General features: G+C 36.7%; 1 protein-coding gene across 1 annotated transcript in view; it reads left to right on the plus strand.

The window, feature by feature from the left end:
* Positions 1-20,864, plus strand: part of LOC136866372 (putative fatty acyl-CoA reductase CG5065) — a 257,496-nt gene that overhangs the window by 204,137 nt on the left and 32,495 nt on the right. The window contains exon 6 of the mRNA XM_068224970.1: positions 4,741-5,173. Coding sequence (XP_068081071.1) covers positions 4,741-5,173 — 433 coding nt within the window. The remainder of the gene's footprint in view (positions 1-4,740; positions 5,174-20,864) is intronic.

Consider the following 20,864-nt stretch of genomic DNA (forward strand, 5'->3'; position numbering starts at 1 on the left):
GGCCTGCAGGAAACACTCGAACGCATACTAGCCAATGACGCGACTACTGCTGATCTCGTCATCTGTTTTATGTGTGACAGTGGATTCATCAAGGGTATTAAAATTACAAGTGTACTGTTACTCAGGGAACACATTTTTAATTTGTTTGCAATTTTTTGGCCTAATTTAATAATTTTTGTTTTATTTTGTACTGCGTTTCCTAATTCCTTCATTAAATAAATAATTTTATTTTATTTTCAATTTCTTACTTTACAAACAGCCTACTATCTCTTATGAGACAAAAATACATCGGCCACTCGAACCTTGTGGAAACCTCTAGATATGTAAGGCTCTCGGTCCGTGGATCTCGTCGTATCTGCACCCCTCAAGGCCTCCAACGATGTAGCGGCCAATGACAGTAATTGCAGCAGTGTCTGACCAATGCGTGGTGGCTCTGTCCCATCAGATTGGCTGTACAGCGGATACTGAGGCTCCGGTGCGGTGATGTCACACGGCTTAGGTGCATTGGCCCCACCCAACATCATATGTTAAATTGGCAGACTTGGAGGCCCCGCACACTGCAATATATAGCCTGCGATAGTCTGGGGAAAGAAAATAAGCTTGCTGACGGTTAAGGAATGACTGAGATTACTCTCTATATACAAATAAACTTGCAAACTTTCTTTATAATATTAGTTACTCAATGTCATGTACATTCACCTTTCCTTTAGTTAAAAAAATATATATATATTTGTAAATTCTGTGTTATGTTTGAGCCTAAATGCTTCAGTTCTTTTTTTCTGCAACCAAGCATTGTAATTCTTCTATTTTGGCAACTTACATACAAACATACCCTTAGTTATTTGATCTTACTCTATTCAAGGAAATGGTATTAAATCTATAATTAATTCTATGGTATATCAATTAATTCTATGATATATCTATTTAATTTTGAATTTTATTATTTTGATTGATATAAATATGATTGTCCATACAAGTATGAAGGATGAGTTCTCCACCTAATCAATACTTTATTTTACATAGTGTCAATATTATTTACATAAAAAGACAGTACCAGTTTCGACCTGTAAATAGGTCATCTTCAGCTGCTATAGAACCTACTTAATAGCTACTGTACAGAATAAATATTACTAAAATTAAAATTAAACAAGGATGCCATCAAATAAACATGAATGCCACTATACTAAAATTACTTAATGTTAAGATATATACATATGGTATAGTTTTGGGGTTAAGGGGCTATGTTCAAAAGTTCCATTTACTGAGGTTGGAATTTGATACACTTCTTAGAGTTTATCAAGAATCACTGACATTCAGGTGTCAAGTTGTCTGTGTTAAATGCCACTATTATGTCCAACGGTTTATGAGATGTTTAAAGTGCATTGTTGTCTGAAAATATGCGGGGCGTCGTGTTCCTTAGAATAGGAGTGGGAATTCATTCTCTTAAAACTGATAGCAGATGTCTGACTGATGTCTAACTCACAACCATCCTTACATCACATTGTTCTATTCCTAAGATATTCTTTGTAGAAACCATTATTACAGATATAATTCCAGATATTTCTCCTGTAATCTTAGGAAAATGAATTGTAAATGTGTAATAATTTCTATGAGAGTCGGTCGAGGTGTAAACCACTGATTTGTAAATTAAATTATCTTTATATTTAAATCACAGTTTGATATTTTTTAAATGCAGCCTAATAATGCACAAGCATAATTAATAAAATAGGGCAATCTGAAAAAGATGTAATTTCACAATTTATGACCGCTGTAGAGCCATTGAATTATCTGTAAGTGTGGAAAGAGATTCTTTTTAAAAAACTCTGGTGCCATGCATTCACAACGTAGAAATATATTAGGGACAGAGGAAGCTTGAATATTGATATTTGTATTCAAACAGTTTAACAGATAATAATAATTTTATTTTACGGTCATCTCTTGAGGATGACTGATGATCGACTAACAAAAAGAATATGGAATTTTATTCAATCTAAGGCAACAAGGCCGAGATGGTTCCAGGAATGCGAAAAAGATCTGAGGCAGATTGGTATTTCAGACCAAGAAATTCATGACAGAAACGCATTCAGAAGATTGGTGAACAACTACCAAGGTTTCCAAATGGCATCAACTTCCAAAAGATGGAAAGGACCTTTGTCTGAAGAGCATAAACAGGCACTCGTCGCTGGGCTCAGAAGATACTAGCAGGAAGTCAAAGCCAGAACAAGAACAAGACCTAGACACTGACATGAAGTTGGTTGTTACCACACAGTCCATAGAGGCTCAACTCAATGTATTAAAAAAAAGTAATCCGGTAGTGTATATAACCGTATAATATTAAATAAATCAAGGTTTACCCAAATGGGCATGTAGGGTTTTGTTCTATAATCTTTGCTATATTCAGACAGAGATTTTACTCATTTTGGGCAATTCATTATGATATTTTTTGCACAGATCACATACAATTATCATTGGGATGATGGTACTCCTTATCCATGTATAACATATCTCGTAAATACATACCTTTGTTCCTGATTTTTGTCACTCCATTTCCTTTCCATCATTGCACTTCTGCCAAAGAAATCTAGTTCTATTTCATTCCTCTTTGAGATTCCTCTCTTCAGGAGTTCAGTGTGTGGTCCGGTAGATGTTTTTTTGTTTGTTTGTTCCTCAGCCCTAGGGCTGGTTGGATCCTCAACAGCTCTGCCATCAGCTGTCATAGATGACCTAGGCATCACTGAAGAGTCATACTAGGGAAATGAGGAGTGAGGTAGTTTCCCGTTGCTTTCCTCACCGAGCCAGAAGTTGCTATTACATATCAGTTTGCCAAGCCCACTGAAATGCATGCGGGCCAATGACCTAGATGTTAGGCTCCTTTAAACAACAAGCAAGAAATGCATGCATCATCCGACCCTATGAGCAACATTTTCACACCATTCATAGCGGGGACTGGCTGCATAAGGAATGACGTTACTATCATTGCTCATACCTCAGTCACTTTCATATTGCCAAAGCCAAGGGTAAGACAGAGACAGGTCAATGAAAGTAACAAAATTGCTCTAGCCTATACCAGAAGACATAGTGCAATGTGGAGGGGTTCTTTGGCTAACTCATAAACTATTCCTGAAGGTGCTGCTATACCCACTCTTAGTACATGTTTCAGGAAGTTTATAATATGGTATGAAATTTATAGTAGAAATCTCTTCTATGATATATCAATTTAATTTTGAATTGCAGTATTTTGATTGATCCAGTATTAGCTTAAGATGATTATACACTTTTTCTCAAGTACTAAGGCGTATGGGTCATCAAAGAAAACAGATCACTGTTAACATTATTATATTATTTCTCATAAAATATCAAGGTTGGTGAATAATGGTTCACCCAGATGGGTGTGTAGAGTTTTGTTATTCTTTGCTATATTCAGACAGGGATTTTACTCATTTTGAGCAGAAATGTTGTTCTATTTCATTTACATTTCTGTTTCATTTCTATTTTCATACACAAATGTATGAAGGTCGATCAAATATAAACAGGATTTTTTGTTCCTGAACATCAACAGTTTGCAGAACTGGCCCCGCACTTCTGCTATGCTTAGGTGTGACAGTTAGGAGAGGGGAGAGCGTGCTGTTAGATACTTCCCGCCGTTTTGTCAGTAACGCTCACTGCGCATAAAATTTCTTTCTCATGAAGGAGTTGCAGCGGTGGAAATTTGCTAGAGATTGACTGCACAGTTCGGTGATCAAACATTGTCAAGGGCGCGTCTGTGTAAGGAGTGGCAGAGGAAAGGGGAGGCAGCACCAGTGAAAGCCAAGACTCGACTGTCAGCTGGCAAGGTACTTGCAACCGTTTTTTTCGATTGACGAGGCACTTTGCTGATTGATTTTTTGCATGACCAACACACAATCAATGCTGCTTACTACTGCAAGCTGTTTAACAAGGCGAGGGTTGCATATCACCGCAAAAGATAAGACCAAGCAATTCGACAATGCGCGGCCCCATACTGCAGGTCTAACTGTCTTCAAGCGCAGGAAATGCACTGCACTACACTTGATCATCCTTATAGCCCGGACTTATTGCACTGCGATTTCCATTTGTTCGGACCGCTTAAGGAGCTCTAGGAGGGCAACAATTTGAAGATGATGGGAGTGTGGAAGACTTTGTGCGCACCTGGCTGGTGACACGACCCTGTTTTTTTATGATGAGGGTGTCAAAATGCTGCCCATATGCTAGGACAAATGTGTTTCCCAAGGCAGAAACTATGTGGAAAAATAAATTGTAATTGCCTTGTGTTTATCAATAAATGAATTTAAATAAAGAAAAGAATCCTTCATCCCCCCTTGGAATAAAGAAGCTTAATAAGCAAAATCATCAGCTTATTTAAAATACACATTTTTATAGTAGGTCCCAGAGTATAGGTTAAATTGAAATTAATAATTAAAAGAAAATGGTAAGTAAAAAACTGGATTTAATTTCTTTGAATAAATGTTTGATTAATTTAAAAAATCACTTAACCAAACCTGATATATTTTATGGGAAATAATATAAGTTTTACAGTGAACTGTTTTCTTTATGATCAATAGACTTTAGTACTTGAGCCATATATAGGCAAGGAAAGAAAGAAAGAAAGAAAGAAAGAAAGAAAGAAAGAAAGAAAGAAAGAAAGATCCCTGTTTTTCTCTCCCATCAAAAACATACGTTTCAAAAGTTTGAAGTTCCTTATTCATGTTGTTTTTGTTCCAGTTTTGTCAGCATATCGAGAGCCAGTAGCCGGTTGGGTAGACAACTGGAATGGGCCAACTGGTTTAATAGCAGCAGCAGGAAAGGGTCTCTTCCGCACAATGCTCTGCCATGAGGACCATGTCATGGACCTGGTTCCAGTGGACATGGTGATAAACTTAATGATCTGTGCAGCCTGGCGCACAGCTACCGCACGGCCTGATGGTATTGCTGTGTACAACTGCTGTACTGGTTTGCACAGACCTGTTACCTGGAAGGAATTTTTAGGTCTTTGCTTTGCCTTCATGCGCAAACACCCATTTGGCAATCTAGTGTGGTATCCTGATGGACGCTTCCGTTCGAATAGGGCAATGAACACTCTGTGTTGCTACACCTTGCACACAATTCCTGCCTATGTTTTGGATCTCTTTCTTCGTCTCAGCGGCAAGAAGCCATAGTAAGTAACATGCAATGGTCAAAACTGTATGCTAAAATGTAGAGAGAAAGAAATGTTAGAGAAGGCACTTTTTTGACATTTACTACTTGACTAAATTAACTTACACAATCCAAAAGAAGAAATACACAGGATATTCATAAAATGTCCTGTAATCTTTTTAAAGTCACAAATTGAAGGATAATTGGACATGATGCACAGTGCACTAGTCAAACTGAGTGTCCCTGGTTTGGATCCCAGCAATCCCAAATGGGGAATTTGTGACGTTCTGTCATGCTAGTGTGTGCCTGCATTTCAGGATGGAGTAAGAAAGTCACAATTATATTAGAGTAGCGTAAGTTTTAATGGCAGAAACAGATCGATGTGGCTGTCCTCTTGGGCAGAGTAATAAATTTGCAATTTCCTAGTGTGCTAGGCTACCCAAAGGATTACCGTGTATATAAATATACAAAACAAAAAACAAAATACAAGATATTAAAAGACCAGGAATTAAAATGCTGCAGTTATAGAAACTGCAGTGTGAAAAGGAAAGAAAATCAGATTTCAACAAGCTCAATTTGCTAACCAAATATTAATTCAGGAAAAATGAAGGCTGTTTAAACATTACATTAACATGCATGTGCATATGTGGTTTAATTGACATCCAATCACAGATTAGAATAAAATTTAACAATAACAAGGATTTTATAGAAAAGAGAGAAACATAGCCTTTACGTATCTTAATAAGTTACATAGAAAAGAGAAATAGTTCATGAAATGGAGGGATTTAGGGAATTACAATTGTTTTGAACACTTGTAAAGGCAGCAAGGCTGTGTCAAAAGTAGCTAGCAAATAACTTGAACTACAAGAACAGCAAAGATCCCCAGACTAAACAGGAAATAATCTAAAGGTATACGATAGGGGAGTGCTACAGGTGTACAAAGTATCTATTACTGGACATCAGTGTATAAAGTGAATTTTGCCATAAAAACTCAGAAGCGGTCTAGCCCCAATTAGTGTGGTTATGTAAGAGCTATTACAGATCACTCACCGAGGGAGAAAACTAGTGATCAAGGAAAGGAAAAGTCTATACTGCCGTCAGCGAGAAAACCAGTCATGCTGTGTGTTAATGTTAACGGTTGTTGGTTAATGCTACCGCAGAACAGCTGCGCGGAGACATCAAAATTGTTTGTTAGCCAGATCAAATCATAATGCGATCCTACGTGTTTAATGTCCAAAATATAATTTCTCAAATAATTTCAGTCAGAATAATATGTAAGAACTGATTCATTGTCATTAATATAAGCAAGCAATTCAATCTGAAGAATGCTGGGGTCCCATGCTCACATGCTTGACTCGCGATGTTGAATCTCTAGCCTCCATGACATCGTCCGTTTGTGCAGTATTGGACATTTAACCACAATGCCATCGTTCGTTCATGAAGGCTCGATATAAACTTTACCTCCATTCGATGTGGAGCGTGGTAAACGGATGCGTTGCAAATAATAATAAAACTCTTAGAAGTCAGAATATTAATGACACTCTTCTGAGTGTAACAGCTGTTGTGCGGCATGACGGAAGAGCTGAGATTCTGGGAATTGGGCGGTCTGTGCGATATGACTGTCGATTATCTTGTCATTAATCCGAATGATACTAGCAGCAGTGAGAAGGAGGGGAGAGAGGAATCTGACATGGAAGGAGTTTGTCCTTTATCAGATTGTAATTAGGTGAAGTGCATTTTCCAATTTTCTTTAATATTGACTTTCCAAACTATATTTCTATTCTAGAATTCAATTTTGTTCTTCTTTCTTCATTATGCCCATTTACAGAGCGCATTGCACTTGTTAGCTTGATGATGGATTTCCTTTCTTCTTCTCCCAAAATCTCTTCATGAACTCGCTATGCTGTTTCTTGCGTTCTTCCATCCATTGTTTCTCTGTGGTTCTTCTAGCCTTTTCCGTGAATGTGTGCTTTTCAACCAGAATTCCAAAAGCCTTGCAATGGCTGATGGTGTCTTCAGTGATGTTCATTTCCTAAAGTCCTGCTTTATTTTCTCTAACTAGCTGACATTGACCTTCTTTGAATTATTTATACCAAGCAATTTTTTTGCATATCTAGTGTCGTCCATTCTACACATGTGGCCATAGAATTTCAATCGTCTCCTGTGTACGGTACCAGTGAACTTGTCGATTGCTTTGTACAAATCTACAGTTTTTCTTTTGATCCATATACCATTTACATGAACGGGGCCATATATTTTCCTAAGAATTGGTTGTTCTTTGTTTTTCAATTTCTTCAATTTTAGAGTGGCCTTCATAAGATATGGTTTCTGAGGCATACAAAGCTTCCGGAAGAACAACAGTCTTGTAATGCTGAAGTTTTGCATTTCGTGACATCACTCTTTTGTTGTAGTGATTCCATATTATTCGGTAAGCTTTCAGGAGTTTGGTGGCTGTTTCTAAATTAGCTTTCCTGTCCAATTCGGGTGGTACAATGATTTCTCCTAAATATTTGAAGGCAGGGACATGTGTGATTATTCCATAATTTGTCTGTAGTGAGGATCTTTGGATATTCTGGTGTCCATTAGCCATGATATCAGTCTTCTCGTACGATATTTGAAGGCCTGTCTTTGATGCTATCTCATGTAACTTCGTTATGGCATACCTGGTTTCTTCACTAGTCTTGGTAAAGATAGCTAGATCATCAGCGAAATCTAAGCACTTCACGTTAATTCTTTGCCCCTAAGTACCAATGTTATACCTTCGATTTCTTTTCAAATATTAAAAGAGTGAATTTTTCCTTATATGTGCTGCTGTGAATGATTTATTTACGTATTTACATTTTGGGCGTAACCTCAAATTCATCAGCCTTCAGTCATTTATTTATTTTATAAGATGTAAAATATCCAGTTGTGATATGACAATCGCTTGTAGTTTATTTCTTGCGGACTCTGAATATAATTTGCTCCATAATCCATATCGTCATTGCATTTCATCTACATCAGTGGCTTCTAGGAAAAGTCTGATGTAATTGCAACAATAAAATGAGGTAATGACAGTTCCTAGACAACCCCATGTGGCTCTTACCATGTGCTCGGAAGAAACCCGGTCATTCTCCTATCAACGCGTGAAGACCACGGATGGATACATGACGTTCTTTGTTTACATCAGTTTCGGTTCTCCCGATAGCGGCAGAGTAGCTGCAATAGAAGTGGTCAAACATTCAACACCATCACACAAAGCCACATACAGGGAGGAAAGGCATAGATGCAATATGTATGGGCAGAAATTTTCTGCTATCGCACGAGTTGGTCCAAACAGGAAAAAGTATAGCTGCAATAGAATTTAGCTGCTGTTCATAGAATTCATATGAGACAAACTAAGTATATATGTAAGCTGTGCACAAAATCATTTAGGAGACTGCACTAGAGGCAAACAGTCATTCACAGAATGCACATGAGGTCAATGTAAGCTGTGTACAAAATCATTTAGTAAACATGAAAACACAGTTAATAGTTTGCCATGATGCTCAGTAAGGCTGCAGTGTACAATACATGCGAGGAGTGTAAAACAACACTCGAGTAAGACGAGCTGTCAATCACATGCGATGAGAATTGTAAGACATTATACCACATATAGTGCACAGGTCTGAGTGTAATGGGCTAAATTTGAAAAACAACTACTTCTGGTTCTGCCCAAAGTGTAGACATCAACTAGTTGTCTATGGCCTCAACTCAGCACCACCTGAAGAAGATGATGCAAGGCATGCCGCTTTAGAAAACAATGAAATGCATTCAGAAATAAGGAAGGAGGTGACTGAAATAGAAACAACCATCAACTCCCTCAGTGAAACTCTATTCAATAAACGGGCTCTTGTGCTTGAAGTGCAGGTAAAGCTGTAATAATTCCTGAGAGACCAGTTGAAATCTAACTTGACCTATCAATCCCCAACAATCAACTAGAATACAGAAGATCATCAACAAAGTACCTAATCATAAATAATCCAGAGTCAAGTACAAGGCACTCATTAGGGGTACAAATACTTTGCTTTTTTCACTTATACCAGCAAAAAATTTTCCCAAATTACTAATCTTTTCAAGAAACAGAATTTGAATATTTATTTCAAAACCAACACCACCAATAATCAATTATCCTATAATTATCATAGCATCATCAATAATAACAAAATAAAGGTCAAATGCACTCGGTGTGAAGCTTCATACATAGGACAGACAGGAAGAAGCTTTTTAATCTGCTACCAAGAACATGTGAATGCCGTACACAGTAAATTTTCAGCAGTGAGTTCTCATATGACTGATTTTAATCATTCATTTTGTACAATAGATCAGGATCTCACAATTTTATGTATGGCTAATAAGGGCACTCTAACAAACATATGAGAATATTTTCAGCTGTTTGGACTAAAAGTTCAATACCATTTTCAACCTTAATGAAATAAATAATGAATACAATATCCTTTTCATATAATTAATAAAATTCATCCTTTTAGCTAATGAAACAAAATGAGCACAACAAACCCAACAGTTTCCCTCTTCCCACAACTCAGCCCCGCCCATGACGTCCCCCTCCTCTCCCTCCTTTTTGTGTAACAGCTGCTTGTTATTCCAACATAGCCGTCACTCAACCATACCAGCACATGCACCATCACAGCAGGGGAGTAAATACTTCTCACAATCATTCCTTCCTCTATTCTTTTCCATTCTACAACTTTTGTTCTTATTTCCTCTGTTTTCTTTTTCTTTCTAGATTCCTTTGATAAACATCCATTTGACTTTCTTCCTTGATCTTCAATTTATTTCTTCACTGGTTCTTCTCATTACCAATTCAACCCTTTATGAGATGAACTTGTGTCCTCATTTTTAGAAAAAACGAGTTCCCCTACATTTACTAACTTTAATTATAATATAATATTCTACTACCAAAGAAATCATTACATTAATCTGACACCTTATTTATTTATTTATTGGTGACAAAAGGTCCCATGAGCCTCTGGCTTGTGATAGGGACAATACAGTGCATACTTTTCTTAAGGCGACACAATAATTACATTTCATATACAATAGCTTTTTCTGTAAAGTGACAAGTACATTTTTGGATAACTAAGACATTGCTTTTCTTTTTTTAACATGTTAGCATCATAGTTTTTCAGAAGTATATTCAGATATTGCATGGCTGTAATCTATTAAATATGGACAACATATATATTATTGTATTAATTAAAGCAAGTCATATACAGATTACATTAAGATATCTGTAAAAGAGTAGTATTCCTTCAGTTTTTTTCTTAAAACATATAACTGATTTAGAGTTCTTTATAACAGGACGCAACACATTATATTCCCTAAACATTGATGATTCTATGCCTTTCACTCCATACTTTACTGAATTAGAGTGAGAGGGATATATCCTTAATGATCCTCTAGTTTCATATCCATGAATTTCACTAAAATGGGAGAAGTTAACAGTAGAATGGGTTAATTTCCTGTCTAGCTTATACATAAAGACTGCTGATGGAAATACAATTTGTTTATGGAATGGCAGAATATTTGACTCTGAAAAAACTTCATGTGATGGTTTGAGGAATGGGAATCTATACATTATTTTGATGGCTCTGTTTTATAGGATTTCCAAATTATTAATATAATCTTTCCTACATCTTCCCCAAATAAAGCTAGTGTATGTTAGATGTGGGTGGATCATTGCATAATATATACACTTCAATTGTTGATGAGAAAAATTACTGTATCTTAATCTGTGCATTATTCCTATCAAAGGGGTAATTTTACTGATTACATAATCAATATGGTTTTTCCAGGAAAGTGTTGAGTCTAATATTATACCTAGATACTTAGCTGAGTTGACTCGCTCTATTACTTGGTCCTTTACGATAACAGTGTTAGCCGCTGTGATCTTATGGGCTGTTTTATAAAAGATTAAGTATTTTGTTTTAGTTACATTTATGATCATTTTTTGAGATAAAGCCCAGTTCGATAACTTGTTCAAACCACAATTTATATCTTCCATAATTTGCGTTTCACTTAGTCCTTTAAACGTTATTAAGATATCATTGGCAAATACTTTACCTTTTCCCTTTAGTGTTAAAGATTGTATGTCATTAATATCAATCAAAAATAATATAGGACCTAGTACTGAGCCCTGCGGTACTCCCGTTTTGTTTGCTGCTTAGCACTTTTAGTATCATTAATCGTCACATATTGTGTTCGGTTTGATAAGTAATTCCTGCTAATTTTAACTTGTTCAGAAGTATTTTGTGGTCAACCAGGTCAAATGCTTTTTTAAGATCTATGAGTAGCCCTGCTGCCAATTTATTTTCAGCTAAGGTCTTTTGAACATCTATTACTGTATCAAATACAGCATTACCAGTTCCTCTATTTGGGAGAAACCCATATTGATTATTGGAAAAGTAATTACTTTTACACAGAAAATTTACCAATCTAATTTTTACTACCATTTCTTATGAGTTTTCCAATTGATGATAATATACTAATTGGCCTGTAATTGGATGGATCTGTATTATCTCCTGATTTAAAAATAGGTACAATTCTGGCACATTTGAGTAATTGGGGTGTTTTTTCCACTAAGAATTGAATAGTTAATAATTTCCACAATATATGGCATTAAACTTTCAACACAGGTTTTTAACATGGCATTGGTAATTTTATCTTCTGTTAAATTATTTTTAGTTTTTAGAGAAGTGATAATTTTGAGCACTTCACATTCATCAGTTGGAGACATGAAAATACTATTAGTTTGACTTTCAGCTGTTGTGCTGCCATGAACTTGCTCATCTTCAGGAAGACCTTTTCTTATATTTTCAGCTACGTTAACGTATAGTTCATTTAGATTATTGCATATGTCCTCTGTGTTTGTAATGCTGACATCATTTATCACCAGATGGCTGATTTCATGTTTATGTCCAAGCTTCCTTCTTAACACTTCATTGACTACATGGCATGTTTCTTTTTGGTTTTTCCAATTCTGTAATCTATGTTCATAATACCTTTTTTGTAACTCTCTTTTTAAGTTGGTTATTTTATTACTGATTCTTTTGTATTCTTCAATTCCTTCTGCAGAGGGGTTTTTTACTTTAGTTTTTGAAAACAGTGAGTCTTTGATGTGAATAAGTGTTGGGTAATTCTTGGGTAACCCAAGGTTTTTAGGGGAATGTCTTTGGGGTTCTTTCTTTTTATTGAAATTGAGCTGGTTCAATTCCTGTGCTAATATACTCAAAAAATTTATTATAATAAGTGTTTATGTCCATTTCCTCACAATTAAATTTATTTTGTAGGATATACCTATTTAATTTGTTGTAATTTACTAATTGCTAACCACTATCTTTGATTATTGGTACTACTGGAACTGATTATTCACTAGAAATTTCACATACCAGTAGTTAGTGATCACTTAAGTTATTTGTTATATTGAATACATGACATTTTTTACTACTATTTGTGACAAGTACGGATGTGATTAATTAATGTGGAGGTTGTTTTCATTACCTTAGTTGGGTATTTGTTATTACATGTTGTTATTAAATTGTCATACAAAGTTCTGTTTCTGGAGGTTGAAAGCAAGTCTATATTTGTATCTCCAAGTATTATTGAAGTATGCCCTGAACTACTATTTAGGATATTTTCTAGATCGAACATAAAACTTGACGAGTTACTTTCCTGTGGGTAATAGATGGTAATGATTTCATATCTTCGATTTCCTTTTGTAATCATGACTTGCAGTATGCTATGAGATTTATGACATTTATGACATTTATGCTATGACATTGCTTTCCCATTTGTTTGAAACATAAAGCAAAACACCCCCACCTATCTGCTCTCCTACCACATGATGAGAAATGTAATTTTTTATTCCAAAAGCGTGGGTTAGTTTGTTGGTTAACCAATTCTCGGAGATTGCAAGAATATCTACCAGTACCGGTACTTCTTTCATCTGATCTAAGATAATTTGAATATCATCACATTTATTTTTCATGCTTTGTGCATTTGTGTAGGCCTTTCAATTCACATGATCTACTTTCTAAAACTCTATCTTTAATATGATTATTTAGGGTTTCACATTTAAATTCCTCTACTTTAAGAAATTTGTTTTCAGGATCCAGGTTTGGTTATGTAAGGACAAAAATTTGAAATTAAGAGAAGAAAGCTGGGAATTGAAGTAGGTACAACACAAGGAAAGGTTACCTCATTGTGTCCACATCATCTGAAGTGAGAAAGTTCATGCAGACCTCAAGATTACTTTTAATGTGCTTCCTTCAGACTTTTTATTTTGGCCTATTTTAATAAACATTGCCAATTATTTATAACACTAGTTACTCCATTCAATCGAATCTGACAAAAAGGACTCAAAAAGCCCTACAGTGTTCCTATTATTGTGCATGTCTTATTTCATACTTCTTATGGCCAATTTTAAATGTAGTTGTGGGATGTAAAGCCAATAACATTATTATTCAGATCATTTTATAGTGAATGGTGGAAAAGTGGATATCTTCATTAGCTGCAGATGTCCCTAACTAAGGGACAAAACATTTACTGTAATTACAATCATTTTATGATGTATTCTTGTTGAATATTAATTATATTGAAAAGGTGTACCCTTTCTTTAACCAGTATAGCCTTGGAGAAGCCATTAAAGCCTTTATTGATGACAAGCCTCTTATGGTAGTCAGAGACTTCAACTGCCTAATCAACAAGAGAGATATGAAAACTTATAGCGTCATAGATTTCCTAATGGACTGTAGCCTGAGGTTAGTAAATGCAGAAAAGGAGTGCTTATATATATATATATATCACACAATGGGAAAAGCACAAATGATTTAGTATTCATTAGCAATCAAGGGATCAGCCAAGTGGAGCAAAGGGTTGTATTCAATAACCCAATCAGGAAGCATTTCCCAGTTCAAACCTACCTCCAGTTTATATGGACAAATCCATAAAAGCTCTGGAAGCACCAATGCAGTACTGGAGAAAAATCGACATGGAGCTTTGTGATATGGAGAAGGAAGCCATACTGGAAATAGAGGTATTAATCAAGCGAGGAAATCTAGGTGAAGCTGTGACAAGACTACAGTAAATTCTACTGTCCTCAACTGTCAAACCTTGCATCCGGGAGATAGTGGGTTCGAACCCCACTGTCGGCAGCCCTGAAGATGGTTTTCCGAGGTTTCCCATTTTCACACCAGGCAAATGCTGGGGCTGTACCTTAATTAAGGCCAACTCTCAAACCAAACATTCAGAGAATAGCAAAAAGATGGTTTGACAACAAATGCTACACCCTAAGACAGGAGACACTGATGTGCGTTCATGAAGCTATATGTAGAAACAACTAGTACTATTTTCAAAAATACGCTCAGATAAGAAAGATATATAAGGACGAAAAAGAAGGAATACAACTTGCTGGAAGAGAAAAAACTGATTGAAGAAGTAGAAGAAAAACTGTACAGAATCTTGAAACCAAATAAAACTACACTTAAAAGTCTCTAATCAGCCCTCAGTAATGGACGGAACACTTTCAAGACCTGCTTGGGAAGCCATCACCAAATGACTTTGAGATAAGTGAATTACCAGCACACACAATGCATCCTATTACAGCAGACAAAGTGAGGAGATGTATACTAGAATCCAAAGACAAAAAATCTGCTGGTCTAGGTGGGATACAGTACATAATGAGCACTTAAAAGCAACGATGACAGATACTATAAGCATGACGAATATAAGACCAAGTGTTAGGACTCAGACATTATAGTATTGTAGTTCATGGTCCCGCCTCTGCAAGCACTGCAAGTGATTACATCCAACACATGCTCCAGTAGTTCCGGCAAGCCGGGTATAGAAAAGTGCGGGAGACGTTACTGTGTGAGATATTTCAGTGAATAAGTTGAATTTTCTTTACTTTCAGTTCCTAAACTCAGTTCATTGTGTGTTGTGTACTTCAAGCATGTATCTTATGTGGCTTGATTCATTTAATAGTTCAGCATGCCTTAGGCCTACTGTTTTGTGCCTGGCTGTAAGTCAGGCTATGGCAGAGTAGTTGATGATATGCAATGTTTTTCATCACCGAAGGACAGAAATCAATTTGAGAAATGTGCCAGAGCTATTCCACGGAAGGATACTGAGTTAACGCGTAATAGCAGAATTTGTCATGTTCATTTCTCTGATGATTTGATAGTAAAGTCAGATAATTTTATGCTGGGCTGAGTAGCTCAGATGGTTGAGGCGCTGGCCTTCTGACCCCAACGTGGCAGGTTCGATCCTGGCTCAGTCCAGTGGTATTTGAAGGTGCTCAAATACATTAGTCTTGTGTTGGTAGATTTACTGGCACGTAAAAGAACTCCTGTGGGACAAAATTTTGGCACTTTGGCAACCCTCAAAATCGCAAACGTAGTTGTGGGATGTAAAGCCAATAACATTATTATTCAGATCATTTTATAGTGAATGGTGGAAAAGTGGATATCTTTCATGTGAGATGAGTAACCTGTGCTTTCCGCAACATGTGTTGAACGCCATAGCTCTTATTTCCATTTATGATTTCTACCACTGAACCCTGCCGCGGTAGTTTAACTGTAATCTCCCATTGCTTTTTAAAAGAGTGTATACAAGTTATACTTATTGATTACGGAGTAATATGTTTCCTCCAGCATCATTCCTAAGACCAGCTGATCGGTACTGTGGAGCTTCCCTACTCTAGTGCTGCCTGGCGGGGCATGCTTGAACTCAAGGAGTCCTCACTCTTGTTCTGATATTCGTCATGTTATAAGTACACTGACATTGCTGGTCAATGAATGCCTGAAAAGGAAAAGGATACTCAATATCTGAGACAGGCAAATATAGTCACAATATACAAAGGCAAAGGCAGTAAAGATTACCTAAGTTCATACTAAGGGATAGTACAGAGTGCAATATTCTCAAATTATTCTCAAAGACCCTTCTACACTGCTTTAGGCCAAGAATAAGAGAGATACCATCCAGCCAATTTGGGTTTATGGAAGGTAAATCGACCTTACAAGCAATCAAAAAAGTCATAGATCCAATTGATAATGCGCTATGCACCCCTGGTATGCGATCTTGCAGTTACGACGAATATGATGTGTTGTTGTGTAAGACCAGCTCATGTTATTCTTCTCGCATGCCCATAGCATGTCTGGGCACGATGAGCACCAGGGAATAAATAGCTGGAAAACACAACACATACACAGGCAGAATGATAACGAAAAATTAAAACAAAAATAAAAATCAGTGGAAGTTCAAATCAACCAGAGGTACCAGGGCGATAAATAAATACTTACCTTTCATGTTCACATGGACTAAGTTGAAAATGACCAGAGACGAAGTTATGAATTGAACTCGAGGCTGTTAAATCAAAAGGATAAAATTTAAAAAGCTACCCCTCCTACTCCTACACTATTAACGCTGATTAGAAAAACAAAAGCCACACGAAAATCATGAAGAGATAAAATAAGAAAAAGGAAAACAGGCCCAGATGGAAACAATACATAAGCTTAATAAACTATTCACTACCGTCATAGCATCGTGCCTACCCATAACGATGATTCAGCCGACAGGTTCAACCAATGTATAAAATACAATTATTCAGAAAATAACAAAAGAAATTGTTACCTGGGAACAAAATAGAATGAATCTTTGATGCAGAGCTCAGCCCAAAGTAATAAAATATCAGATATCCATACCAACAGGACGAGTCATTACAGATCACGATAGATGGCCATGTAATGAGATGCCACACAGCAATGTTTTCCAACTAACTCAAGAAAGAAAGCAAAAGATAAAATATGGCCAAATCAAAGATTAAGGAAAGGAAGGCACACACAAGCATAGCACCCAGATTCAGAGATAAACAAGCCGTTGCAAAGGTATACATATACAAATGCAAAAAAGTCAGAGCCCAAAAAAGCAAAAATAAGAACAAACAACACATCTAGGCAATTTGATATGCATCCTACATATCTCACATTTGAACACTCGCACAATAGGTTAAAAAGGGTTCCATGAAACAGGGAACGCACTAAATATAACGATGGTTAAAAGGACCCCAAAAATGTAGAAGCACGGTTCAAAAATAATGTCTCACGCAGATATTCGAGGCCAAACCCACACAAGATTGGAGGCTCAAATCACATCAATACATCTTTCATATACGATTCAAATGCTAAAACAGCACAAACCATCCATGTACAGGCCCTTCCAATACACAACAACATAGTGGTGACATCGGAGAGAAATTTGGTACATGAATAATAACAAAGAGACTTCCCACATGAACCGTAGAATAAAATCGATGTAACACACATCTAAGCTGCAACAGATCTCATTCACGGAATACAGGCACTCAATTACAGTAAGATGCAAATCAATGTACCGAGTTGTGACACAAAGAAAAACATAGCTGATATAAATAACGTTACATGGGCAACAACAGAAAGAACAAGACGGGCAAACCAAATAAATAAATAACCAAGCAGAGCAAGAAATAGTTGCCAAGCACAATGCCACGTGGCGATATAAAACAAACATGATCCACGAGGCCAACTTCAAATAACAGAAAGAAATCGAAAAATAAAAGTTAGTTGTATTACCTTCATCAAGCCATACATATATGTGCAAAAAGCACATTGGAAACCTCGGAGACAAAATGCATTATGTCTTAAAATTTTTAAAATAATGCTTGTAAAAACAAGCATGTTTAAACATTGTGTTGCTCGCCATAATCCTTCATCAAGATAAAAATCGTAGAAGAAGAGACATGGAGGAAACTAGATAAAGAAGATCAGGAACAAATGTCGTAAAGTCACAGGGCAACAAAGGCGACATCTGTGACCTTCTTGGGCTAAGGTTGCATGTATAATAAAATTCAGTGAGTCAGCCATGATACCAAAGTCAATGAGTACACATAAGTAACACAGGGCAAGCAGTTCGTCCAAAATGTGAACGAGATAAAGATAGAGGTGGCCAGGATATGGCACAGCTAGCACAACCGTCTTTCCCACTCCACACAATTTTTATTGACTACGCAAAAGCCTTAAACAGCATTAATAGGAAACTACTCGTATAAAAACTGGAGGTCTTAAAAATGATAATGTAAACTATGTGAAAATTTATGATGGAATCTCTACCTCACCGCTTAAACGCAGAATAAAGTGTCCTATACTGTACAACTCAATGACAGATGATCTGTTGAGGTGAAACTTGTTATCAGGGCCCGGAAGTTATTGCCCTAAAAACTCGGGAAATATGCATGCACATGTTTTGAATTGATTAACTTTGTCTGTTGTCTCACAAAACACTTTTGTCTCATACGATATTAATTTCATCTTTCCGTATTGATGAGTGTACATTTCACAAGATATAAGGATGGGATGTTACCCACCTTATCAATACATTATACATGCAAAAATATGCAGTTATATTTCAAGTCACATTACAGTACTAGTTTCAGCATTTTATGGGTAATCTTATGCTAAATATATACCAGGTGGAAACATGAGTCTGAGTCTTTTCTGGTTTCACTAAAAGATCATGCCAGCAAACGGTACACAGTGTATGAATTTGACACATACGTCAGTTTGTTCATCTGACATTAACCTACCAAAACACACAAGTTGAGTCCGCCAAATACTTTTTTTTTTGCTAGTGGCTTTTCGTTGCACCGACACAGATAGGTCTTAAGGCGACGAAGGGGATAGGAAAGGCCTAGGAGTCGGAAGGAAGCGGCCGTGACCTTAATTAAAGTACAGCTCTAGCATTTTGCCTAGTGTGAAAATGGGAAACCACGGAAAACCATTTTCAGGGCTGCCAACAGTGGGATTCGAACCCACTATCTGCCGGATGCAAGCTCACAGCTGCGCACCTCTAACCGCACGGCCAACTCGCCCGGTCCACCAAACTCTAGCGTCTGTGTTGTTTTGTTCAGTGATCATGTCGACGTTCGTGCCTGAAAAAGAACATTTCTGTCATGCATTGCTTTTCTTATTTAATCAGAAGAAAAATGTGTAAAAAGTCATCGTTTGCTGGCAGATACATACGGTGAACATGCTCCATCGATTAGAACATGTGAGACATGGTTTTGACAATTTAAACGTGGTGAAAAGTGCAAAGACGAGTAATTGCAGGCATTACTCGATGATGACCCAACTCAAACTCAACAACTATTGGCACAAGCATTAAATGCATCACAAGAAGCAATCAGCAGACGTTTACGAGCAATGGGGAAGATCAGTAAACTCGGTAGATGGGTCCCATATGATTTGAATGAACGGCAAATGGAACATCACAAAGTCACTTGTGAAATGCTGCTTCATCACCACGATAGAAAATCATTTCTGTACCGAATTGTGACGCATGATGAAAAATGGATTTATTTTGAAAACCTGAAGTGGAGAAATCACTTCGGCAAGAAGACCATGCTTTGTGTCTGGTGGGACCAGAGCAGTATTGTGTATTATGAACTCCTGAAGCCTGGAAAAACCGTTAATGCACAACACTATAGCCAACAAATTATTAATTTAAATCACACATTGATCAAAAAACGACCAGAATGTGCCAGAAGACAAGGCAAAGTGATTTTGTTACAAGACAATGCACCATCTTACACAGCAAAACCAGTGAGAGACACCTTGAAATCGCTTGCTTGAGACATTCTTCCACACCTGCCATACTTTCCTGACCTGGCGCCATATATCACCTCTTCGCATAATGGGGCACGTGCTCACAGAGCAGCACTTCAGAAATTTTGAGGAAGTTGCAAAATGGCTTGACGAATGGTTTACTGCAAAGGACAAGCAGTTTTTCTGGCATGGCATTCATTACCTACCTGAAAGATAGGCAAAGTGTGTAGAAGCTAATGGCCAATATTTTTAACAAACAAAAAATGAATTTCCTTTGAAAATTGTGTTTTCTTTACCACAAAAACTGGTAAAAACTTATTCATAACCTGATAATTTCAATCCTAAGTTCTAAAATGGCACAGTTCACTGTGATTTTCTTAAAATATATTTTTCATAGTAAAATAGCATCATTTAAATGACTTGTTGTGTACTTGTTATATACATATAAAATATAAGTATGTTATCTTGAATTGATACACAGAATAATGTTGTATTTAACAACCCAATTGCAGGTGTTATTAAAATAATATATAGTTTGACTTAGGGGGAACATCCTAAGTCCTTGTGATGGTTATTTGTGGATTGTTGAAATGTGAATTGAGGAATTCACTCACTCACTCAATCACTACTGATCTGTATTTAGGGCAGTCGCCCAGGTGGCAGATTCGCTATCTGTTGTTTTCCTAGCCTTTTCTTAAATGATTGCAAAGAAATTGGAAATTTATTGAACATCTCCCTTGGTAAGTTATTCCAATCCCTAACTCCCCTAATTGCCATGCTGTATCTATTTTGATGGAGTTAACAGTTACAAACTGGTTTTTCCCTCGAGTGCACCTCTAGCTACCCTGACGGAAGCAACCCTACAACGACTGTTGGTCCTCCTCATACTTTGACACATAACACTAAATTCTTAACACTCATCATGAGTGAACAACTAAGAAAATATAGAGTCTGAACGATCACCAGTTAAGACGGGCTTATTGTTGCCATCTCCAATGCAGAGGACTACTTGCTCTTTGCACACATCCTCACAATTTGTTT

Source organism: Anabrus simplex, chromosome 1 (assembly GCF_040414725.1).
Source record: "Anabrus simplex isolate iqAnaSimp1 chromosome 1, ASM4041472v1, whole genome shotgun sequence".
In the NCBI taxonomy this organism is placed as follows: domain Eukaryota; kingdom Metazoa; phylum Arthropoda; class Insecta; order Orthoptera; family Tettigoniidae; genus Anabrus; species Anabrus simplex.